General features: G+C 28.3%; 1 protein-coding gene across 1 annotated transcript in view; it reads right to left on the bottom strand.

Annotated features, from left to right (window-relative positions):
• LOC129960344 (dopamine beta-hydroxylase-like) overlaps window positions 1-27,586 on the bottom strand; it is a 148,599-nt gene that overhangs the window by 83,659 nt on the left and 37,354 nt on the right. The window contains exon 6 of the mRNA XM_056073719.1: window positions 24,336-24,438. Within this exon, the coding sequence (XP_055929694.1) occupies window positions 24,336-24,438 (103 nt within the window). The remainder of the gene's footprint in view (window positions 1-24,335; window positions 24,439-27,586) is intronic.

The following is a 27,586-nucleotide window of genomic DNA, read 5'->3' as shown; positions in this document are numbered from 1 at the left end:
TAAACCATATTTTTTTCAGAAGTATATTTAATGACTCAGCATTATTCTCCGAGATATTTAAGATATCTACATATATTAAGATATTTTAAATAGATGAATGTACCATTCTAAATGATTTAGAAATTAGCTATTGGACCATAATTAAAGGAACACCTCGCCTATAACTACTTCAAGTATGACAGCATGAATTAGGAAAGCAGTAAGTATACTTTGGCGACACAGATTAATGTAGCACATTAGTTTAACTCAGTGAAGGACAAAATACGGTGCTCTTAGAGGTTCTGACTGGCTAGACACAAATTTTAAATATCTGTCACAATTTAACAACTAAAAATACTTTGTCGAAGAAATCATGAAATAAAGTTACCTATTAGATTTATTTGAAATTAAAAACAACCAATATTCCAGGCAACCAGCTGGTCGCCAAATTTGGCTAGTAATGCATAAAATCATATAATTCTTTAATTTAAAGAGATTTCTGTATATAATTATTAAATGAAACAATAATAGCTTGCTATCTTAATTAATTATAACCCTTTTATGAAAAGGACATCATAAGCTATGTTGTAATTAATTTATATACAATTATTCAGCAATGAATTCCAATAAACTAATTTAGCATTCAAAATCAACATCATTTTCCTGATGTATCTTCACTGTCTAGACATAACAAAACTAACTAAAAATCTTTGAAGTTGTTTCACAATCATTCATTTTATTTTGCCATTTCATATTTCATAGCAATGTTTGTAACCCAAATTTATTCCAATCAATTTAGAAGAGTTTCCTAGCTTAAGAACCTACTGAAGGAAAGAAAATTGTTTAGAAAGGTTATTAAGATAGATTTTAGTTTGTTTCATTCACAGGAAAAACTAAAATATTTTTCCTTAGTTCTTTTTAATTCCTAAGTATATGTAAATAATATAAATTCTGTCTGGAACCAAAACATTTTATATTAAATTATTAGTTTCTTTAAAGAATTTGAAGGCTACGTTATTTCAAACATTCTTCAAAATTTGCCAATATGTCTGTTGATGAATGAAGCTATTATTTTATGGTATATAAAATATTAAAATGCCATGATTAATTTTTACCATTCAAAATATTTTTGGTAGGAAATTTATATTTGTTTTCTAATGATGAAAATAGGATTCCAAGATGGAACTATTGAAATTTCGTCAACCTATAAAAGCAAATTCTCATTTGGAACCAGCTTATTGTAAAACATTTGATAATTTACTTTAAGGATTTGGAATAAACATTCCTTAGAATCTGAAAAATGAAACGGCTTTCATTTGTGTTGAGTACCAACCTCTAACAAACTTCTTACGCAAGTAAGTAATCATAGATTGTTAAGCATTCCTGATTTATTATATTCTTCAGTTCGTAATATTTGGTTGCAAATTTATTTAATCTATTCCGTTAGAATACAGTCAGCTGAAATTTTAAATATTTTTAACATGCAAATTTTAACAAAATAAGGGGAGTAATCGCCCCGAAACTTTCTCGTATACTCACTAATAAATGTACATGTGTATTATTAACTGCATGCCTTTGGCTTACAATAGTTATGAAAGTGCCTATTAGCGTTCGATTTTTGGCGATTTATTTGGCGATTAATCACTGGGAAGTTGTCAATACACAAAAACCAGAACACTGAATTCACATTTTGGGTGCTTTTTCCGACCAATTAAAACAACAATTAAACACAAATCTAAAAAATAATCACGAAATCTATACTAAATTTCATATTTTTAAAGCATTGCATTTTTGAATTATCGCGTTGATATGGCTGTGAAAGAACACAATGACAGAATGTCTTGACGGATATGGTTTCGAATTTGAAAAATATCTACATTTGGGTATTAAATCTGTACACCAAATTTTATATATATACGTTCCTTTGATTTGAAGTCATCGTGTTTATATATATACTGACAGCCGAGACGAAATCCTTCCTGAGAAGGGAATTTTTTCAAAATTTGATAGAAATCTACAAAGTTGATGTAAAATTCATATACCAAATTTTATCCGTCTAACTCAAAGTGGTTTTAAGTTATGTTCTTAGACAGACATAATTCCAAAGATGTACTTTTCGGGCGCAAGGTCTGAAACGTGATCAAAATCTCGAATTCGAATCTTTTGACAATTACAAAACTTTCTCTTTGAATGCTCCGTAAACGAAAAAGTAAAAAACAGTAAAATTTACTTTCCCTTTATTTCTAAAGCATTAGAAGATAGAATCTGTGGTCCTCTTCGACCACCTGTAGGTAAATATCCTTCCCGTAGCACAGAAAACAAGTCATTACGCATAGGATGATGCAATCATACAGAGGAGAAAAACTATCTGCAAGGTAATTAGAGACTATGGAAATTTAGTACGCTAATGAAGTATATCTCTAACCGTCTAATGTCACAATAGTTGTACAATCTGCTAAGACAGCTTTTGTACCATCCGTAATGAAAATTGCAATAGTTAATGGCAGAAATTGCTCAAAATATATTTAAAACGGATAAAACTTTTGAAACTGCAACAGTTTCATTTAATATATATAAGAAATTCTACAAAAGCTTCTACTTATTTCTAAAACTCTACTTGGTTTATATTAAACAAAATTGTGTCACATCCAATTATTTTCTTTAGTATGCCTTTAAATGAAAACTAGAATTAAAAGGCATCCTTTTTTAGAATGCCTAATAATAAATTACAAACTGAGATAAAAGTGATGCATTCAAAATAATAACTTTTTAAATTCAATAAAGATATAAACATATAAGAATTATTTCCACTTTAGGTTGATAGAAAATTCTGAATAGGAAACATTTATCACGAAACATATCTACTGTCAAGAAAATGGCTAAACGCATGAGTAAACACTATGTTCCTTACAAAAGAGTTAAAGAATTTTCTACTTTTAAAAGGAAAACTGTTTCCATGAAACAATATTGGGAGAGTAAAACATATTTTTTTTTCCACTAAGAAATAAATATCACTTTTACTCTACAAAAGAAAAAAAAAATTATCACAATCTTTTGAAACATTTGTAGCATGCTTTAATTAGTCACATCATTAAATGTAGACAAAATAAATGGAACATTGAATGTTTTAATTTTAAGTAATAATGTAATAGCATTTGTAAATACTTTCGATTATTACTTTCTCGTACTCAAAAAGAAAATATTGTAATCGTCAAAAAATTCTAACTAGAAATTCTGACTCATCTTCAGATCTCTCCGAATTTGAAAAATACATTTTTGGAAATGCCTGTGCATCTGCTTTTGAATACAATAACTCAGATATGTTTTGAGCGAGGCATATGAAATTTAGTATATGGTTTTTAAAAGAAATTTGTTAATTTTTATCAAATTTCGAACGAAATTCAGCGGAAATTGTTAACGTGTTCTCTTACCTATCCAGTTGTCCGAGTACAAGAAAATACGAAGACGAAGGAACTTTACAGATAAAATTTAGTACACAAGTTTAGCACCTAAAATGTAGATCAGTATCAAATTTTAAACTATATTTGAAAAGAGGAAGACCGTCTTTTGGACTGTACTTTCACATGCATGTAAACGCAATAACTTAAAAACGCAGTAACTTAAATGAAATTATGTAATCTTGTGACTACAATTTTAGTTCTATGTTAAAATTTGGTTTCAATTAAACGGAAGAATGACATCCAATATGCAAATTTGATTTTCGAGTACTTGGGTATTAACCGCAAGCCAGCTATTAATCGCTGAAAGATCATATGAAAGATTTATTCTAAAACTCAATATTTCTTAATTATTTCTCGCCCTTACTATATAATTAATGCACAAATACCAGTTTTCTTTACTACACACCGAAACACATCTCTAATTTTTGGACTCTGAAAATGAAAATATGAGCACTCGTGGTATTCACGACTTCTCCACGATCCACAATTTTATGCGGTAGGAGAGGATGCATAGCATCTTTATAAGCGAGTGTAAAAAAATGTTTAGGGAAGACCACTTCTGATGGTTTTTTTAAATGCAAAAACCAACCATTTAAAAAAAAATCTGGATTTTCCTTATTTTAAATTGCAAGCATTTACATTTTTAATTATAGCGAAATTTCCTTAAAGAAAATTTCATATGTTAAACTCTCATTTTAATGAGCTATAGATATGATGTATGTTCCAGAAATAAAAATGATACAGGAGGATTAAGTTAACCCTTTAAAGGGCCATTTTTTTCTAGTCATATTATGTTAAAATATTTTTAAGCTTGAAATTAGAATAAGAAAAGGGAATTCATTTAGCTTATTAGATAAATTAATTTTAATTAATTTGGTTAATTAATAATTAAGTAACAAATCAAGACACATCATTTTGTCTGAGATAAAGAACTGAAGCATCTAAGTTTCTGACTTACTAAAAAAATTGTCGGAACTTTTGTCAACCTACATAATTTCATACAAAGATTGATAAATTTGGTGGGAAGCATACTACCCACGCCCCTGGAAAGGGTTAACTTTTTTTTTTTACAACACATCTGAATTCATATTTCTTTTTGATAATTTAATGTATTTTAATAAATGTTAATATATTTTATTCTTTTTTCCCTATTATTTGTGTTCATCAATTTCACGACTCTTCATTTTATCTTCTTTTATAACGTTACTTTTACCTATTTTTCAGCTAACCATTTAATTTTTGTTAGTCATATTTTTAATCAGTAGAAATTTACTCAAATCTGTTGAATATTTTATTAATATCAGTCTAATTGATTCAGTTTTTAGAGAATTAAACAAGCGAATAAAACAAAAAAGAAGATAAAATATTTTTATTAAAATAATAATCTATAATGTTTCTTAATTTATTTATCATTTCAATTAGTATATGCCCTAAAAACTAGGAAATACATGAGAAGGAAGTCATAAAAATGCATAGAAGAAATGAAATCCCATCTATAAAAAACAACAACTATATCATTGCTTCTAGAAAATGTTTCTTAAAGATTTTAAAGTTTGCAAAAATTATTAATTGTCTTGAAAAATTAACTTTACGTTAACTTTGATCATTTTTTTCTAGTAAAATGAGCCATTCGTTAACCATCCATAATCATCAAAATGCTCTGTACTTTATACGAATTTACAAAAAAATATGATGCATCAGCTTTATTATTTATTTATCAATACATAAGTTGCAATAGTTTTTTTTTTTATTACAGGTTGCTAATTGTGCTTCTTTATAACCAAAATATTTTACTTTTATTCGTTACACTCCAGCAAACATGTGTTGCGAAAATTTTATCTATAATTAGCTACATTAATTATTGCTTTATTTTTATTGAAATTTACAAAAGTGAGTAACGTTAGAAAAAAATGTTTCGAAAATTGCAATGTTTTTTTCCATAAAAATTTTTCTAAATAATGGCGTTTTTTTTCTGTTGCTTAGTTTATATTTCAAATATCACATACGGTGCTTCCATTTTACACTACATATCTAAAATTTGTTCTGATATGAGTGCATTTTAGAACATTAGCTATCAATATTTCTTAAAAATAATTTCATTAGTTATTTGCCAAAGCTTTATGGTATGGATTTGTTGGGAAAAAATGTTTCATTTTAAATTAATCGAATTATTTTATTTAACTGTATATGAAGAAGAGATCAAGCGTTAGTGCCCATATTTATGTAAAATATTCAATCCGCATTACCTCACAGTCATATGATGAATGTAACCGCGTATACCCTTAATATGTATCAACACACCTTTAACATTTTGTCCTTAAGCCCTTTACTTCCTCGCAAAATTCAGGATGGATTTCAGGATTAAATTAGTGAAATTAATTTGAGTAGTATTTGGATGAACCTGAATAGGATCTATCAATATCCTCTAGGAAATCTAACTATTTTTGACAGTTCTGAATTTATAAAACTAGCGAATAATCGGAGAGCCAAAAATAGAGTGATATATTCTATTAAAACAGCAAATGCCGCTTTTATGAAATGTTTTGAAAAGAAAACTGGATTGAAATATATTTTAAAAATTAATATTCTAATTGAAATTTTAATTAAGACTCTCCGAGTGAGGATAAATATTTCACTCCTACATCCGAAATCGATTTAATTTAAAACTAGAAGATGCTTAATCCTAGAATGTGCTTCGATTTTAGAAGATGATTAGCTTGAATAATAAATGAGAATAAAGCTTTTAAATGGGAGATGAAAAGATAAGATGGTACTAAAGATGAGTAATAAAAGATTTGTCTGAGAAATCTCACTTTTAATAAACAGATTTGAGCCATAGGTGAAATGAAATTTCAGAACTAAATTTAAGCTTGTTAAGACTTGGAGGTAGTCTTTTCATGATTTTAATTTCATTTTTCACATAAAAATAATTATTGCAAATACATGGAATAGAGGTTTTATTTATAATTAACCCTAAATCTGTTTACTTTATGCTCGAATTCCTCATTAAAGGCGAGCAAAAATTCCATCATCTTTTCCTTAATAATGATAATAATTTATTTTTATTTTTTTCGCTAGAAGAATATCAGAAAAATATTTTGCGGTTGATATTCTTTCTACAAGCTAATTAACCTTGAAACGAAACTATCAAAATTAAACCATTTGTTCCAAAATAAGCCAACTTTAAAAAAAGTTACTTATTAACGGGATAAGAATTGTTCTTCGAATAGCTACTGAAAATTTATGTCCTTGCCCGGATCGAAAATATTTAAAAGCAACAAAATTTATTAAAAAGAATTCTTCAGATTATTTAGCTTATTTTCAAAAGGATTTTAAAATTTTCAGTTTATTACACTTCTTTCTTACTTGATCCAAAAAAAGAAATTTCTTTTTTTATAATTATATGGCCTTCTTAAAATTACTAACTGAATTTTAAAAAACTCAAAATTTGTTTTTATCTAAAATTGAGTTGTATCCTATTATGAGCAAAGATAGGAAAGTCGCTTCAATTTCTTAAATGAAATCAATATGATGGTTGATTATTACTTTGGTAATTAAAAGAGAAATTATATTTATATTGAATATTGGGGAGTTTACTAGAAAAGTCGGAGAAAGGACTCTGGCTGGTTTATAATAAGGAAATTTATGTATATTTTAAAAAGTAAATTTCTTCATACTCCCTTTAATAGTATTAATTGATTCATTTTATTAGAAGAATTATATATTTCAGGATGAAATCACTTCCAACGATCCTTTTTTGCATTTTAATGTATGTAATTGACTGAAATAAAAAGTAATTTTTTACTTTTTTTCCCGTAAACGATTAAATTTAGTTTAATTATATTTATGTCCTGCCTTAAAGTAACACTAGGGTTGCCTAGTGACAGACTTTGTTATTTTGAATCGTGGCCAGATGATGCGAGGAACACCTGAGCAGACAGATGATTGCAAATATTTCGATTGCTAACTTGTATTTTTGCCATTATGAAGAAATTGCGATCTTAAGATTTGCAGCTAGTAATGTTTCTGGTATTGTGCTCCACCAAGCCCCAGTTTTTGCTTAAAGGATTCATGGCACCCTCGATAATAGTATAGTAATTATTCCATACATTAAAACACAAAATTTAATAAGAGAATTGCATAAATAAAAATTTAGAATTGTTAATCACAAAAATATCAATACCGCAATGAAACTAGATTCGCATTTCAACTACCAGTCAAATTAAAATGGAATGCACTCGGATAAACAGATTTTGCTTAAAAAAACACAGAAAAAATTAATAAATTGATTAATCTATAATTAAAAGCACAGTAAAAAAAATAACTTCTTTCGATTGCTGAATTTTAAATGTTGACTGTCACACACTAAAATCAATTTTGAAACTATAATAAACTAGCTAAGAACACATAACAATGCTCAAACTCTAAGCGTTTTGTTAGTAAATAATGATTCTTGTAGTCAATTCTCAATCAGAAAATATTGAGTTTTTCTGAAACCAAATGACAAAGATTTTTTTCCCTGTGAGTTTCATAAAATGCCGATTGGTCTGATTCAAACTTAATTCAAAAGATCGGAAAATACTAATTCGAAACTCAAATCTATAGAAAACCTACCTTCTATATAGAACTGATATACGATTAAGTTATCGCCTTGGAATCAAACCTCCTTACTTTGATGTGAAGGTAAAGTTTAGAATATGGAATTCAAAGTAAGGTGTCATTCACCGTATCATCACAGTTCAAGAATACTGCAACCGTTCCTAACAAATCTTGTGCAATTTTAGGTTGAGAATAGTATGTAATTAATCGATCAGTCAAGAATATAGTAATGCCAGATATTACATTTCAATAAGCTTTTCAGCTTCTCTAATCAGCTTACATGAATCTCTTAACATTTTATACCAAAATCCCACACACACACACACACGCATATCACTGTGGATTGTTTGAGTTTCTTCATTATTAATATCTAAGCCATAATATAATGCAATATTTAAAATGCCCGAATTTAGAGGTTTAATATATAATTTAATATTTCTGAGCTAATGATGGAATTATGGAACGGGGTACTATAATGCGAATCTAATCCCGATTACGTATTCGACAGAAGAGCATTAATATAGTTAAATACTAGCAATTATTCAACAGAAGCAATTTAAATAATTTGAAACTAGTTCAAGGATTTATTGCAGAAAAGGCCGTTATCCTTTCATTCCAAATAGATTTACCATTTGTAAATGCCAAATGGTTTCAGTTTACCATTTTCATATTTACAGAATAACATACTGTATAAAAATTAAATATATAAATACTTCTTTATTTTTAAGCAATTGAAAAAAATCATACTATAAGAATTTACCATAAAACATGCTCAAGATTGTTACCGAATTTTTTGAAAAGATGAACAAAATAACGCTATGTAGCAGAGCCACAATCTTTTGTCCAAGTAACATAATAAATTGACCAACAGAAAGACTATAGCCTGGCTCTACATAGACATATAAAAACGATCTGGGCCATATAGACATGAACAATATTAGCAGTCGTGCTATGCACATGGACAACATGATGTATTTTATTGAATACAAAATCAGGGCTGTGGATGTAGCACTCATTTGGAGGTGCAACTAGTATCTCTTGAAAAAAATTATCAGTTAGCTATTAAGGGCACAACATTTGGGAAAAGTAGAAGAGAAGCAGTAGCAACCTTCCGGAAAGTAATGAGCTTATCTGGAAAGTTACGATTTTTTTTTCCTTTTGTGCTCTATTGTGAAAACAGCTTTTAAACTGTCTGCTTTGATGGGCTAATTGTAATCTTTATACGGGAGCCAGACGCCTAAACTAAATGCAAGGGTGTGATCCCGGTGGTGAACAAAACGGCACCCATAAAACATAGGTCTCCAGAAAGAAGCTAGATTCGACAGAAAGATACGACTACATACGAAAGATCCAGCTAGATTCGATTCTGGAAGATACAGTTAATCTCACTCCCAATTGAAAGTGACCCAATACAGTTAGCCGATACTCCATTGGGAGATTGGTTTTATCAGTATTTGATCTCCAGATATAATGAGTTCTGAAATGGGGGTTATATATAATTTTATGTATATATTGTATTTAAATAAGTATTCCAACCTCACCAGCTGTACGTACTTGCTCAATAAACATCTTGTTTTCAGCGCATTACAAATCTACTAAAATGTAACATTCTTTCAATGAATTTCGGCAGATAGAGAGTATATCTTAAAATAGGAAAATGAGAGCGTTTTAAATATTTTGGTATACTTAAATGTATCTAAAAAAAGATGCAGTTTTATACACTCATGTTTGAATAATTCCATAAGAAAAAAATGTTTTTATCATAATATTAAGAAAGCGTATTTTATAGATGGTAATAATAGTAATAATAACTCGAATTGAAGTTGAAAAAAAAAAACTTTTTTGAAGGGTGGGGGATTCCATAACAAGGGAAGTCATTAAAAGATTTTCTACAAAAAAGTATAAAAATAACTAGAAGAATTTCGAAAAAATCAATAATCATTATTTTGTTAAAAGAATAATGTATTGCTCTTTATATTACAATAACGATACAACATTGACTAATTTGATAAGGAAAAATCTTGATGTCACATATTTTGGCTAAAGATTCCTTCATTTTCGATTTACATATATTTTTTCAAAAAAGGTTTTTTTCATGAAATATTGACGATTTAGGTCCAGTGCTCTCCATTACTCATTCTTTACCCTCTCACCTTGTTTTTTTACTCATTAACACTTAATCAAGTTTTGACATTTCAGATATTATCTGCAAAAAAATATTGAAACTATAACATTCAAAACTGCTCGTCGACTACTTCTCTCATGGTAGAAAGTAGCAGATTTTGCGAAATTTTTCTTTGCCAATTAGACTAACGAACAATTTCAGTTGATTATTAAAATTATTTTATCTATTCAAATTTATAAGCAAATATATATTTTGCAATTATGAGCTATAAGATATAAATTTATTATCGTAATTATTTTTTAATTGATCTTGAATGACTAAGTTTAATTTTTAATCCTGCATTGAGCAGTAAGGTATCTAAGCGAAATACTCAAATTTCCCCCTATAATTAAAAATTTCAACAGTTATAGAATATACATTTAGTTTTAATTTCTAAATATAACTATATTAATCAATCATGGCATCAAATTTGATCATTAATAAATTCAAAATTAATAATAAAAATAATTCAAATTAATAATTCAAAATAAATTAAATCATTATTTCATATGCAGTAGGTACATTTTTCAATAATTTAAAGAAAATCTAAAAACTGCAGTTGTTTTCTCTACATTCCTCACACCCACCTATGAATATTCACACAACAAAATAAAAAATAAGGTAGATTACGGTTAAAACTCCTATTCTTAAAAAAAAAATCGTTATTTTCCCTCTTATTAATTGGAAATAGGTGTGAGAATGCAAGAATGAATGTTTCACAACACGCTGGAACGTGATTTAAAGAGATGAATCAACTAAAAAATACCAATTTGAAATTTTTCTGAAAATTCTCTTTGTGGCGTTCACTTGTTAATTAATTGGCGAAAAACTTCAGCCATCTTGCTTGTTCTGTCAACACAAACTTTTAATGAAGTTTCACAATTCCTGATTAAAAAATTATTTTGCTTGATCTGAAGGGAAAACATTTCAGAGCGGTGTACAAACAACTCGAATTATTTTTTATTGTTCTCATTATTGGAGATAAAAGAATTTTAAATTAGAGTCTGTACTTTCCCAATTCACAATTATCTGCCCCAATTTCAACATATTATTATTATGACCAAGAATAACTACGTAATCATATTAATTACAAAGTTAATTTTAAAAACTTTTATTTAATTCCAGTGTGAGCCCATTATAGTTTTTCTCTATGTTTACTCAAAGAAAGGTTTATAAAGATATTCTCTTTGTCTTCAAATATATTTACCTTGTTTGTATAAATTCGTCTGTTTTTCTAAGTCGGTATTGTTCTGTTTAATTCAAAATATACGTGATCTAAAATATTATTCTTGAAGCAGAATGATGAAAGCAAATAAAATATATTTTTTTGTCTAAATGCTTAAATTTTTTTTTTTTGATAATATTTTTTGTCTATATGCTTAAGACAAAACAAATGTAAATGGTATTGAAAAAAAAATTATTCGAAAATCCCTTTTCGAGCAGAGTGGTTTACAATCACGATCAGTATATATATGTTTGAAAAGTTCATAAGGACAACTATGAAGGATACGTTGGCAGATTCAACAAACTACCATTTTGCAGCTGTACGAGAAATGCTTTTGAACAACCTTCATAATATTGGATCATGGATAAACTGCAAAATGACACGGGTACATTCTGGTACATGGTATTCCAAAATGCCACATTTCGATGCTCCACCAAATAGAGAAGCTTTACAGCTATAACATATTTTATACACATTAAGGTTCGGGGGAATTTTAGAAAGAACAAGATCTTCTACAATCCTGAGACTCTACCATCAGACCACCACGACTATATAAACGTGGTAGAAATTTTTCAACTATTTGAACTCATTTTTCATTAAACTGAAATATTTAATTCAACTGGTGTGCTTAGATTAATTATATCAATGTTCCCTTTTGAAACAAACCAAAAGTTATTTTAGGACGAGGTCAGTAATTTTGAATCGTGATTAGAAAGAGCTGCTGCTTGTTTTGGCATCCCTTCTTCAAATATCCACACCACAACAATAGGAGGACTGTCGATTCAAGATGTCTGATATGACACCCAACAGGTCCATGACTATAATTAATATTCAGTGGAAGGGGTATCGAACCGAGAAATCTCCCACCTCCAAGACGAAACTTTACCACTAGATGAACACGGCTCCATGCTAATGAATTGATGCTATTTGCATTCAGATTTCAAGCTTTCTTTGTAAAGGTAGCTTTTAAGAATGTAAAAGTGCAATTGTTTTCATAAACATTTTTTTTTTCAGTTTTTCACTGTTTGCTCTGTAATTCTCACACATTTTTATAATTCTTCAACTGTAAACTCACTTTCATACTTCGGTGAATAAATAGTTTTCTGACCTAATTATAATGAATTTATATTTATTAGAATATTATAAAAATTCCAATTTCTCCTTCCAAATGAAGAATGTAGAACGTACTTTCCTTTATATATATTTTAGAAGTAAGTATTTCAGCTCTTAATATTAAGCATGTTTATAATCAACCAAATTCCAAGTTCATATATTTTGACTTTAACGAAAACAGCCAGAATTTTGAAAAAGAAACATTATGGTAAAAAATTAGAAATTGGTCAATTTTAAAAAATAGCCTTTACTTACATTTACTCTTGCAAAATGGTATAAAAAATGGTACATGAAAAAAAATCTCGTTTGATAACTTAAAATTCATTTCGCTTGAATCCTTATAGTGAAATAATAGTTAAAAAATAGCATATTTTATTGTGGAAATCCAGGGTAGTGAAAGCAGTCCTAAAATGTGAATAAAAAAATTCCAGTATCCATTGAAATAATTATTTTACTTGCTCACGATAAAAATTTTAATTTTTTATGCAAAAGTTTCTTATCGGAAGTTAGAGATTGTGATACTTGTATGATTATCAATTGTGCAAATTCATCATGTAGTTTATTTTGGAAAACTATGCAGAAAAACTTAAATTTGTTAGCTTTTTTTATATTTCCTATACTTATCTATACAGATTCAAAATATCTCCATGGCATTGGTATTAAACTGTCATAACAGAAAACTATTGACGTTACAGAAATTGTTTGAATATTAAACTTTCATAAATTGTTTCATTGAATAAGCTTCTAGGATTAAGCCTACATTAATCTACCACAGATAATAGGAGAATTAACCGAGAAACACGCCTCCTCATTTTCCAATTTTGGGTAGATAATTATGCTTAGTTAATCTCTCAAGTTCGTATATTTAGACCCAAACAAATCTCTTCGCCGTGCTTTCTAAGCAATTAGCGTTTCCCATTAGCTCTGCCATTTCGATCAGATTTCCAGGAAGATTTCACTTATAGATGTATAAATATAGTCTTTAATCTCTAATTTAATCCTGGAGAAGATTCAACATTCCAGAGTGATAGTCAACTAATAGCACTGAATTTAATTGCAGCGTTTAGTTAAAAGATTATTCAGTTTTTGTATTAGAGCAACAGATTAACAAAATAATTCATGCTTAAAAATTAATTCACGGGGTGATTATATGTTTAAAATGCAACAAAGGACAAAAATTAAACGAAGTATCAAAATATCTGATATCGAATAAAAACTCTTTGTTATTGTGTTTCAGTCACCACTATTTAATTAAAAAATTGCTCAGAATTGAAAAATCAAAGTCAATGTTACATAGAAACGAATATAATTAAAAAATATTAACTTTACTATAATTCAGAATGACATGCTTCTTGAAAAAAAAAAAAAACCTAATGCATTGACAATAAATAAATAAATAAATACGGAATAAGCCAACAAAAATAGTATGCGTATAGTTATATTTGAAATTTATCTTTTCATAACTATAAATGTTCCTAAAATGATGTCTTAGTTCTTGGTTGTGAATATTTTTTCAATGCAATTTAAATTTATAAATAAACAGAAAAAGATACTAAATCAAATGAATTTGCTATTGTGAGAATTTTGAAGGAAACACATATGAACAATAAGCGATAACAAACAAAAAGAGGAAATCGAGAAATGAAGCAACTCCGAAGAAAGAAACCCATCAATAACCGAAAGAGCTGTTTCTTTATAGATACTCAGTTATCTATACTTATAATAAAGCTCAATGTGTGTGTGTGTGTGTGTGTGTGTGTGTGTGTGTGTGTGTGTGTGTGTGTGTGTGTGTTGGCGCTCTACAGGCCAGACCGCTTGACCTACAGCTACCAAATTTGGTACATGCATACCTTGGAGGTCGGGAATGTGCACCTTGGGTTCCTTTTTTCGAATTTTTAATTATAATTTTAATTATTAATTAAAAACTAACTTTCCCGCCAAAAAAATCTTCCATTTTCTCCACCGCCAACTTTTCCACCAAAAAAATCTTTCACTTTCTCCACCGCCAAATGAGTAAGACTTCAGTTTTTTTTCTCCCAACAGTAATGAGGCTAGGGTTAATATTTTTCGGCGGATTATTTCAAACAATTCTGTTTATTTTCTTAATGTTTGATACATTTAAAATTAAACATTGTTAATTAATCCATGTTTCAGATTCATTCTAAAGTACTTTTGAATTAAAATAACACAGAATAAAGGAAATTAAAAATGTATAATCTGCATAGCGTTACCCCAACTGGCGTAAAAAAATTCACGCATTTGCGTTAACGTAACTGGCGAAGAAAATTCACGCATGCGCACTGTGTTCTGATTGTTGCCATGACAACCGTTATCAACGGATGATAAATTAAATTTTTTTTAGGTTAGTTGCATGCTTTTGTAAGTAAATTGTATTTATGTTATATATTTTTTTGTATATGCTTATAGTTTTAAGTACATCGTTTTTAAGTAGTTTTTTTTAACCTGTTTTCAATGATTTAAATTATTTTTAGGTTAGTTGCATGCTTTTTTAATTAAATTGTATTTATGTTAGTTATATATTTTTTTGTATATGCTTATAGTTTTAAGTACATCGTTTTTTAAGTAGTTTTTTTTAAACCTGTTTTCGACTGATTATTTTAAACGATTCATTTTATTTTCTTAAAGTTTGATGCATTTAAAATGAAACATTGTTAATGAATCGATTATTAAAAATCGATCTGTTCATGTTGAATCTAAGAAAATTTTGTAGACAAATTCTTGAGATATTACATAACTTAAGAAAGATATTCTTTAGTGCCCATAAAGTTTAAACGCTCAGTGACTATTATCAGTAATCATATTATTAAAAAAATGCTTTGTTTCAGTAAAAAATATTATATTAATTGCAGTTTAGTCATTTCCATTTTAATTTTAAGCATAAATTCTACCGAAACTAACAGAAAATTAGAGAGATACATATTATGTTATGGCTGAAGGACTTTATATTATTTAGAGTGAATTACATGACTATCAAAATTTGAAGCTTTAAAATATTTGATGAAGATATTAAAGTAGGAATTACATAAAATATTTAATTATTAAAATTTTAACGAGCATTAAGATTGGCGAACCGGCTGGTCGCCAAAGGCGGCTAGTTACTAATAATGTTATCTTTTGCACAAAAACTGTAGATTCCTTCAAATCACAATTTTTTTGTCAAGAAAAAGGAATTACAATCAGTTAAAGATAAATTAGAAAAGCCATATTTAAAAGGAAAAGAATTTTATTCAAACAAATTATGAAATTACGAAAAAATATTACTTTGAAACAACTCTTTACGATGATCATTTTTATAACAGACACAATTCAATGCAACATATATTTTAAAGATCACTGAAGTCCAGTTTCAAACTTTTTGCGCATTGCATATTAAATATTCATCTAATTTAAAGGGAGAGAAAAAACTGTAAAATACTGGAATAAAACTTGCATCTCGCATCTAAAAAGCAACAACTGATTCCACTTTAAAATAATTCAACTCTCTTTTCTCAAACACTAGGAAACATGTTTGTTGATAATAATGGGGCAATATCAAGCTTTGCACATGAAAAGTAGCGATGATACGAAATATTTTAATCTTAAATATAATAAATGTACGCCAAATCGACGAAGAATAAAAAAACAATATCTGAGCAGTATTACTTTGGCGATTTTAGATATACAAATGAATTGTTCACATAATCAGGGTTTATAAAAAAGTTCAATCCAAGTTTAATGGGTTGCTTTTTTCCTATATAAAATGAGATAAATAATTCAGGTAATTTATTTACAAAAATTGAAGAAATACAAGCTTTAGAAGCTTCAGTACTCTTTTTTCACAAACAATGGCATAGGCTAGGACCATATTTTTTAAATGATTCAACAGTACCCATAATTTGCCATTTCAAAATATCTGTAAAGTGGTCTTAAACGCAAAATAATTTTTAAATTGATTACGAAAATTTTCTATTAGAATTTGTTGTGTGCGAATATGAGAAACATTACATCAAGTGTTCTCTTTTATCTTGTTGTTTAAAAAGTAAGGATAAAAAATAATTTAAAATAGTAGTTTCACATACTTCTCGAATTTGGAGAGCGGACATAGCTACAAGGCATTTAAAATTGAGTAATTTTAACATTATTTCTTTCTGACACAATCGCACCAAAGTCGTATAATATCTTATCAGACGGAAATTCTCTTCAGAATAGGTCTCAAGATGTTATAATAAAACTTCATAGTTCTATAGCTACAAAAAAAGGCACAGAGCAATTACATAACATGGCTTATTTTCGTAAATACACGTGAACAAGCATCCACTCATTTCTATGACATATTAACATGAAAGTATTCAGTAACATTCAGAAAATTAATTTACATCACACCCACATACATAGTGGTATCACATAAATAGTGGTATCACCACATACATAGTGGATCAAACTCGTGATTCTGTAACCTCGAAACCGGGATCCTACCATCTGGTAAAGAATAACACGGCAAGAAAATGAATTTAAAATTGCTTGACCCATATTAGATCTCTAGCAAATGATCAAAACAAAAAGCAGAGGCTAACAAAAACTTTCAATACATTATCTTCTTCGTAAATTAGTTAAGAAATATTTAGATAAATATCATTGCTTTTTTAGTTTCATATTGATGTTATTTTTACAGTGAGTTTTACGAATATTAATTATGTCTGATGTGAACTATAACCTATTAACTAAATTGTTAATATATCTTTGTGATGACAAACATTCTTAATAAATCAGTATCCAGATATTTCTAGAATTTCTTCCCTTTGTTCATCGGTGATAACTAAAAAACTATTGAATCTTAAAATAAATAAAAAATTATTTAATGCTATGCTTTACATGCTAAGAACTCAAACAATGAAAGCAATGTCCTTAAAAACATAAAAATGTATTTATCTTTTAAGTCTAACCTTTAGTTTTGAATTTTAGCTGACGCGCAAAGTATCATTAGTCACAGAATGCGAAAATTATGTGCAGAAATTTTTGTCAGCTCGACAAAGAAAAATTACTGATGCTATTTGTAATTTATGACTCAAAAAACTGCTAAATTCTTGTCACGAAAAGAAAACACCTCTGATTAATAAAGCTTCTAAGTGTCTCTTAATTTCCAAAAAAAGTGTAAAATGGTAAAAATGTGTACCTAGTATTCAATTTCTTAATGTCCCAAACATAAATTTTTATTTATTTTGTTTTTCGATTATTTTTTTAAGTGGTTAAAAAAAAATTACACCAGGCAATTTTATGATCCTTTTGGCAAGCATGCGCAAAATACAAGGAAAAATTGAAGAGAACGATGAGCAGTATATAAAAACAAACTATAATTTTGATGAAAAAATCTCAAAATGCGCAAAATACAAGGACAAATTGAAGAGAACAATGAGCAGTATATAAAAACAAACTATAATTTTGATGAAAAAATCTCAAAATAGACTCTTGAAAAGTATTTCATTTGGACATGTAAATAATATCCTATTTGCCTGTTTAAGCTTAACCACATTCTTGATAAGAAGTCTACATTATTTGTTCAGTTTTAGCTAACAGATTGGTGATATCATTAAAATATCCTTTTAAAATGTGAATTTTGGTAGGAAACTAGAAATCAATTTAATTCTCTTGGTATTTAAAGATAAGTTTGTTGCCCTTTTCATCCATTAATTGACAAGCAAAACATTGAAAATAGATTTTGCAGAAATATTTTCTAAAAACATTTAAATGATATATCAATTGCCTGTCGTTAAATTCCCGATTACTTCACATTATTAGTTAACTTACAGAATGTGTGTGAGTGATACCTCAAAATTTCCTTTAAAGCTCGGTTTCTGATGGCAGACAGGAATTTTTCCCTCCCCGTTTTTAATATATTGTAGTCAGAACTTTGTTATCGTTTTGGCAAACACTGAGGTTATCTATTTTCACATTTTTTCATTCTTAGTTAAACCAGTCTCGGATTTGGAGTGATATAATACGACTGAGCGGTAAAATTATCGACCTACTAATTTTGAGAACAGACAGACAAGTTCAATGAGGTAAAAAAGATCCTAATTGTTTAGGGATAGAGCATCTGTAGCAGCTCCTATGTTGAGGGCAGTATACTCTATATGACCTTTATAGTTAGTCAAATCTATAATTGCAAAGATATGTGCATCTTCTCTTTTTTCAAAAGGACTTTTTTCCCCTTTATTTTATTAAAGTATTACTTTATTTAATCGCATTATTACGACTCATTATAAAGCATGACCAACTAGCATCTTAAAAGAAATTTTAGGCAGCAATTATAAACCAAAGGATTTAGAAGAATTAAGTACTAAAGAATGTTGAAGAAAACACTTCTAGAGAAAAATATTACTGCATACTTTATATATACTTAATTAAAGTAGTAATAAATGGGGAAATACAAGCAGACAGAATACATATAGAAACTTCAGAAACCCACAAGCAGTATTATTATATTATAGAAACATTTAAGAAATATATTGTTCATTCATTCAGGAGACACCAAGGAAATCTCCAAGTTCATTTTTCTTACATCAATAGGCAAGAGCTGGGATTTTTGGAAAGCTCGATATCCGACTTCCAACAAGAGTGAAAAGAAATTCAGTGAGCAAACAGTGTATCAAATCTGGGATTTACACCTTAAACATATTGAAAACGATTTATTCTCAACACGAATAACAAATGGGAATAAGAAATGGATTTTCTCCCCTAAAATTTACTGAAAAGATCCTGGAGTAAACGTGATGAACCAGTATATACAAGGACAAAAATTTATCTCTAAAGGAATATTTTATCATTAGTTTTGTGGAATTACAAAGGTATTTTGTATTTATAATGCTTCTCGAGTGTACTTTTGAAAACTATTGAAATTGAATAAAGTAATCGAAAAAAATAGTCCTGAATTAGCATATTATCTTAGAATTGGGTTCCTGTATGACAATGGAAGATCATATACATCTGCAGAAACTAGTAAAATATAATTGATTTTTCAGAAGTGTTATATCCATCATGAAGCCAATTATTTATTATGCTATTATGCATTTATTTATGCTTTCACAAAATTCTTTAAATTGTAAAATTTACAATGATAACACAATGCGGTCGCTCTTTATTATTCAGTTTTATGTTGATAAGGATCAGAAGTTTAATGAGTATGGACTATTGAAACTGTAAAAAGAATAACAGGATGTTATCAAGCAAAATAAAAAGTATATCACTGAAGAAAGTTTGTTCTCGGCTTCAAAATTCGCGGTTTATTTCATTTAGGGTTTACGTGATTATTTTTGAGCCAACCTAATATACCTTCGCAATATGTGAGCTTGAATTACAACAGCAAAAGAACTTTGATTGCTTAAGAAGGTATAAACTACCAAAAATAATTTCTGAATATTTCTTTCTTAATGTTGTAATGACTTTTATCCTTTTCTAACCTTAAATGTAATTATGTGACTTGAATCCATCAAACATGTTGCTGAAATAGATATCCAAAGAATTGGAGAAGATTTTTTGCAATATCAGTTCGCTTTCTAGGTCTTGCAGCTTTGCTCAAAAATGTATCAATATTATTAGAATATAAAAATAAGAACACTTCTCAAAGTGATTTTTTAAAAGCTTACAAAGTTTTATTATTTCAACAAACTATGACTTAAAGCTTAAAACTATGAATAGGAAGATTTCTCACTTTATTAAAGCTAAAACTTTGAACAAATGATGAAAATGATTAGTTCACTTATAACTCGAAATAAAAAAAAAATTAGAAAACATTAGCTATATAAGGGCATTCTTACAAATATAATTTCGACATAAAAATCTTAACAATTCTCAAAATATGTTATGTAGTTTTTAAAATTATTTATGATTAAGCAAATTCATAATCTATTTTAAAAAGTGTTCAGGAAATGTTAACCAATTTCATATTTTCATATTCCTAATTTCTAAAATTGCAATAATACTATAATATTAACAATTTATTTTTATTAATAAAAACTTCATCATAATAGAGCAAAATGTTTTGGAAATATCTTGTTTTAACAACTGAAAAAATGTAAAGCTCGGTATTTCGAAGCACATTCATGGTTAAGAAAAGCAATAAATGTTAATGTTTTAGAATTAAATAAATAGTTGCATCATCTATCAAAAGGGAGATAAAAAAAAACTTAGATTTTAAATCTAGAAACTCTACACAATCTATTAAAATTCAAAAATCAATATTCGAAGAAATGCAATAAAGTGATGTGGTCTAGGGTCAAATTTAGTCTCAACTATTTTTTCAAAATAAAATGTTTATAAAAAAGAGAGAACTTTACATTTTTCTATAAATAGCAATTAAGAGAAATTATAAGTAAATTTAAAATGCTAACTAGAACAATAAATCTGATGAAGCAAAAGTTTTAACAAACCAAATAGAAGTGCAAAGCATTGATTTCCAGTTATAAAGCTGATTTGTTTTCATTTCTTTGAATTAATTTTTCTATCTATAAATATTTTGATGATTGTAGTATTGTTGAAGTAATTTTTATAAGCTTATAAAAATATAAATTCGGGGCTCAACATTTTTAAACACAAAATAAATTTTTAAAAAACGACTAAAGTGTAAGACTTATTTTACAAGTAACCAATCTAAAGTAGGAAATATTTTGAAAACGAAACGAAAACGAAATAGTTTCGGAATCGCAACTAAAAATTATTTCTTATTCAAACTAAAACCAAAAAAAGAACAGGAAAAACATCATAGTATTTAGAGAGCGCAAATACAGCTACTTCTAAACCGCAGATGAATTGGGACAAAAGTAATAAAAAATCAAGCTAATAGGAAAATCAAATTAAACCAAATAAAAAAAGAATCCGGCCTGAAGATTTTTTTCAAGGGCCACACTCAGACAGTGATTCAAAAAAAGGTAATTTTTCTGTGAAGGAATGCAGACTAGACAGTCTAATAATGATTCCTCATGACCCGAAAATTCCCCGAAATTAGGCCCAAGAGATATACCATTTTAACAGAAAGGAAAATACAAAACTATAAATTAGAAGAATACATCCCCTAATAAGCAAAAATACAATAACAAAAATACCATATAATAACACTCAAACCAGTAATGAAACAAAAAGGGAAAAACATACCAGCATCAGGCAAAGAAATTTTAAGCTATCGATTGTGATTCTCGCTTTTTAACACCTCCAAGCTGACACATTTAAGGTAAAAAAAACAATTGTAGGATCCCAGCGCCATCTATTGAGTGATCTAACCTAAAATAAAAATAGAACCTTCCTTGCATATTATAAAGCGGGAATCACAATCGATAGCTTAAAATTTCTTTGCCTGATGCTGGTATGTTCTATCCTTTTTGTTTCATTACTGGTTTGAGTGTTATTATATGGTATTTTTGTTATTGTATTTTTGCTTATTAGGGGATGTATTCTTCTAATTTATTGTTTTGTATTTTCCTTTCTGTTAAAATAATATATCTCTTGGGCCTAATTTCAGGGGATTTTTGGGTCACCAGGAATCATTATAAGATTGTCTAGTCTGCATTCCTTCACAGAAAAAAATCCCTTTTTTTGAATCGCTGCCTGCGGGTGACCCTTGAAAAAGTCTTTAGGCCGTATTCTTTTTTTATTTGGTTTAATTTGATTTTCCTATTAACTTGATTTGTATTACTTATTTTACAAGTATATAGATGGTCTAATAACCCAAAAGCACTTGAACTTGGCTTTAATTTTTAACTATAATATATTTAATCATAATCTTAAATATGTTAAAAGTAAAAATATGTATAGGGTTTGTCACTAGACACCTTTGGATTTGTAATGGAGCATAAAAAAGTATCTCAACTCGTTTCCTACTTCCTAGAAATTTTATTAGATGAGTATTTTTCGTAAATCATAAGTACATGAATTTCTAAATACGGTTTTCATGGAGGATTACATTGTTTTTGTACAAGGCGCTAATGCTTGTTAACAAGTTATCTTAATTAAAATGTTGATACAAAAAAATACAATAAAAATTATACTAATAGCAATATGATACATACTATTTGACACTAGATTTGAAAATATGTAAAAAATATGATGAAGGTTAATCATTCAAAATTTTTGATGAGTGTTTTAGCCACTAATAAATAAAAAAAGAACCTCACTATTTAGCATTTATTTATGTGCTAAGGTTTTTTAAGTGATTTAGATCCATTTAATTCAAACATTTATGCAGAAATAAATTTTAAAAGTTTTAAAATATCGAATTCTTCAAACAAGAAAATTCGGCCACTTTCTTCCGTCATATATTAATGAGTTAATTTCTACTCTACGTTTGCAGAATAATTTTGCATGGATATTATATTTCTAATCCTTATATGAAATCGTGTTATATGAAGTTTAGTAAAGAAAGGTAAGCGTTTTTACAAGGATTGTTTCAGAGATATGCACGAGTGATTTTTGTGTCCCACTTGGAATATATAGAAGTTTTTCAATTTAGATAACACACCTCCTTTTCAAATTTGTGATAAATATTTCGGAACTTAACTTCCGCATTACAAAGTTTAAATAAATAAACCATTCTCATCTCATTATACAGACAAGACTGAAAATTTAATACAGCTATTGTTTGCCCTATGAAGATTTATAGATCTGGCTATAATGAAAATATTTCAGAATGCATTACTATCTTTAAATTGTGAAAACAGTAACTGCTTTTATATTTTAACTTCAAATTAAGACTTACTTTAATCCTTTCTAGGGCCATGGGAAGTATGCTTCCCACCAAATTCGTCAATATTTGTATGGAATTATGTAGTTTTGTGTAAGTTCTGACAAATTATTCAATCAGACGGAAACTTAGATGCTTCATTCCCTTATCGCACACAAAATGGCATGTCTTGATTTGTTACTTAATTATTAATTAATCAAATTAATTAATTAATCAAAAGAAATTTACCTAATAAGCTAAATGAGTCACTTTTCTTAAGCCAATCACAATCCTAAAAATATTTTAATATAGACTAGAAAAAAAATAGCCCTTTAAAGGGTTAATATGCACTGATTGTGCGCTTTTGTTTTATACGTTACTCATTAAAACAAAATGCATAATCAGTTCATATCAGGCTATGATTTAATCATTACTATCACATAACCATAATTTTAAAGGAGCTTTCCTGACACGCCCGAAGGCAGACCGAGTAATTTGAATGACAGCCGTTTTGACAGCATTCAGGTGATAACAAAAGGTGGTATCTAATGACCATCACCGCCCACTATAAACCCTCATTTCAAAATTGCTTCTTGGGTCAAAATGGAAACAGTTCGACTCCATAACTTCCTACACCCACCAGGGAAGTCAAAACCAACCACCATACCGGAAGCTTCTCCTCCTCGTATCTTCGCTTCGGATATTACTGTCATATAAGGGCAGGGGGTGCTATCTCATCTTTAATTTAAAGAGCTCACTTCTTTGTTCCTTTATTATTTTAATACTTAAAACTTTTTTACCGCACATTTCGCTAAAAGGGTCCCAAAGGCCCTTTTCTGTTGGAACCAGTTCAATAAACTCCAAGAGTACTTAAATTTTAACTTCTGAAACCAATCTCCAATTTTAAAAAAAATATTTTACTAATATTATTAATATGAAGCATTCAAGACTATGCAAAGCATTTTTAAAGATTTTTTAAAGACTTAGATTTGTTGAAAATTTTAGTTTTAAAAAAGCTTGAAAGTTATAATGGATAATAATTTGCAAAGTTCAACCTTCCCAAATTATAAAATATTTTTGACTTACCTTCTTTGAGTTCAGGATTGTTGTAATGCACTTCCAGCATGACGTATCTCGAAAATTCTGGTCCTCCAATTGGAAGCCCTGCTTCTTCAGGATATGTAAATGGCTGAATTAAAAAACAAAACACATATGACCATTTTTTAATTACTTTTATGTGCTTAAATTGCATCATTTTAAATAAACAAATATATTATATTTTAGATATTAGATTTTGAAAACAATTATAATTCTGAACTGACATAGGCTCTAAATATAACAATAGGCATCACCTAAAAACTTTTGGATTGAAAGCAGCATTTGAATGGCGCAAACCGGTCCATTTTTATTTAGTAATTCAGTACATTAATTTTTCACAAAAATACTAATACTTTAAATTTTTGATTTTATGCTAGAAACCTAAAAATGCAATATTCTATGTATTGTTTTTTGTATACTATAATTAATTTTACATAACTCATCTACAGTTTAAAGTACTGAATGCTACCAGAAGAAAACGAATTCATGCCATTTGCAGGGTTGACTTCTCAGTTCAGAATCGAGCAGAACTAAACAAAATATTTCACGGGAGAAAACACAAGCAATACAGTTCTAAAAGCAGCTATTCTTCTAAATAGCCCAAACAATTTCCATTTTATTTTAGAAATTTATGATGGCATTTTTCAATAAGTCACTTCTAATAAAGCAAAAGAAATGTATATTGAAAAAAAGGTGAATTTTCACCGGAGCAATGAGAAAACGAAACTCGAACCAATTATTAATTAACGAGGAAAAACAAGCAGAAACAAATCAAGACACCAAAGGCGAGCTCTGCATGGCAGAGAGAAAGGGAGAAATTACAAAAGAAGATCATACCATGTACTATTCCTAGACAGCAACTCAAAGGAGAACCGCCACCACTAAACTCAATGGGAAGAATCTTTCGTTTTCGACTTACGGGACTACTCTCTGTTAGCCCCAGAACTTGCATATCTTCTATTTATTGTCTATTGTCTCATAATTTTCTGCTCTCTTTTTTTATTATTATTATTATTTTATTTTCATTGTTCACCCAACTCCTACCAAAAGTATCCAAACAAGTTTAAAAACGAAAGAAAAAATATAGCATTTAAAATAGTTTTACGTGGTGTTTCGGATCTGCAGCCCTAATAAACAAGCAGCTCACTGTCCACAAGGTAAAACACTCATATTCGTATTCGTATTCTTCTGTAACTACCAGATGAGTACGAATATCATTGACTGGGATCCGCTGGGTCGGAATTCAGCAGATTTAGAAAAAGCGGTGACAGACCATAAGTAATATTATTTTAAGCTCCAGACTCTTAGTGAACTTGCATATGAAAGCATATTTCGGTACTTTTTGAATTAAATTCAATCAAACATTTTAAATTTTAATAATTACCACATAAATAGTAAGATATCCATAGTCAATTGTAGTATAATACAAATATATGTTTAATAATTGATAATTACAATTATAATTCGAAGGTCTAATCAGTTAAATGGGGCTTATGAATTCTGCAAATATTTGTCAGAAAAAGCTTAAAACATTCGAAACTTTTTATTATAATATTACATTTTAATAAGTTAAGCATTATTGACTATTAAATTAAAATAATTATATTAAAAATTTATTCATTATAATTTCAACTTACGCTTGGCACGAAATATAAATTTGTTAAAGAGAAACATATTTCTTAACTATTGCTGGAATAAAATTCTTATTATTTTTCTACTCTTGAGAAATATCTTTCTTTAGATATTTCAATACTTGGTTGTGACAATTTATTCTTTAAAATAGTGGAAAAATTCGTGAATTAATTCAGATAAATTATTTTCTATAAATATTACAGAAAATGTTAAATTTCGATTCTGGAAGGCAAGACTCGACTGCAAATTATTATTCCATTTGGCTTTTATTACATGAGTAGTCCACATTTTCAAATACTTGAATGCAATCATCTTAATAAAAATATTTTCATCAATAACAATTCATTTAATTAACATAATAGTGGTTATTTTGTTAAAGCAAAAAACGGATTCCCTTTTCATATTTCAAGTGACCATCTGAAATAAATATATCATAATGCTTACTAATTTAAATAAACTATTTTCTGTCATTCCAGTTCATCTTGTTTTCTTTTACCCATTCAATTTCGTACCTTAATTAAATATTTTTTTCAATTTATGATAAGCTTTCTGTATCTGGAATTTAATCTTTAATTGAAAAGTCAATCATTTATTTTCCCACTCTTTTGTATAATTCGCTTGTATTTAAATTCGATTCGCTATTATTCGAATCATTTGCTTTGTATCTCTCTGACTAACCGCTTTTATGCGTTTCAAAAAAATTATTTAATTGATTAATTGCCCTTCCTTTTTCTGATTACTAAACACTTCTAATTGAATAAAATGTTCCCGCTTACGTTAATTAAAGAATCCAATCCTCAAGCCAAAACTTAGTATCAACTAATGGAATTAAAGTAATTTTAATGAAAAAAATTATTACATAACGTTAAGCATGAAGGAAAAAATGTCTTACTAAAATCTTACGTAACCCAATAAAAATATGACATTTAAAACGTACGTAATTTGTAACAATTAGATTTTAAAAAAGCATCGGTAATGCTCCATGAATATTTTGTTTTTGAATTTCATTTTTTTATTGGTTAAGCAGCTTGAATAGTTTTAACTTTGGGAGCTTAGAAATTCGAAAAATATTATGTTTAATTGTTTATCTAAGAAATTATCTATTTCTAAAGTAATTTATCTCAATAACAAAGAAATGGAAAAATATCAGAAGTTTCGTAAGGAACTGGCTGCACCACACACGGATTGGTTTAGAAAATCGGTTGTCCACACATATTTAATAGTCTGAATTTTAGCTGCTATCTCATCTTTTTTTTTTATTCAAATATTTTAGCCTGTGAAAGTTTATTATTTACTGATCAATGCTTGTCTTTCAGGGGTTTTTTTATTATTATATACAGTTTGACATAGCAGTATCAATTCTGATATCCCTTATTACAAATAGTTCTAATGAAATCAGGAATTATGATTAGAAAATAAACGAATCAATCTTTGAATATGAATAACTTGTCATTTCTGACTTTATAAAAGGAAACTGTTTAAAAAATTAGATGCGTTCACATTCATCTATAAAAATTCCTGCTGATGATCACTTTGTCACTTTAAAGCTTTTCTTCTCTTTTATTTTTATACTTTTATATTTTCTTATTTGCCTACTCATGTATAGT

The sequence above is a fragment of the Argiope bruennichi genome, chromosome X2 (genome assembly GCF_947563725.1).
Source record: "Argiope bruennichi chromosome X2, qqArgBrue1.1, whole genome shotgun sequence".
NCBI classification, from domain to species: Eukaryota; Metazoa; Arthropoda; class Arachnida; order Araneae; family Araneidae; genus Argiope; species Argiope bruennichi.
This window is presented reverse-complemented; position numbering and strand designations above follow the sequence as displayed.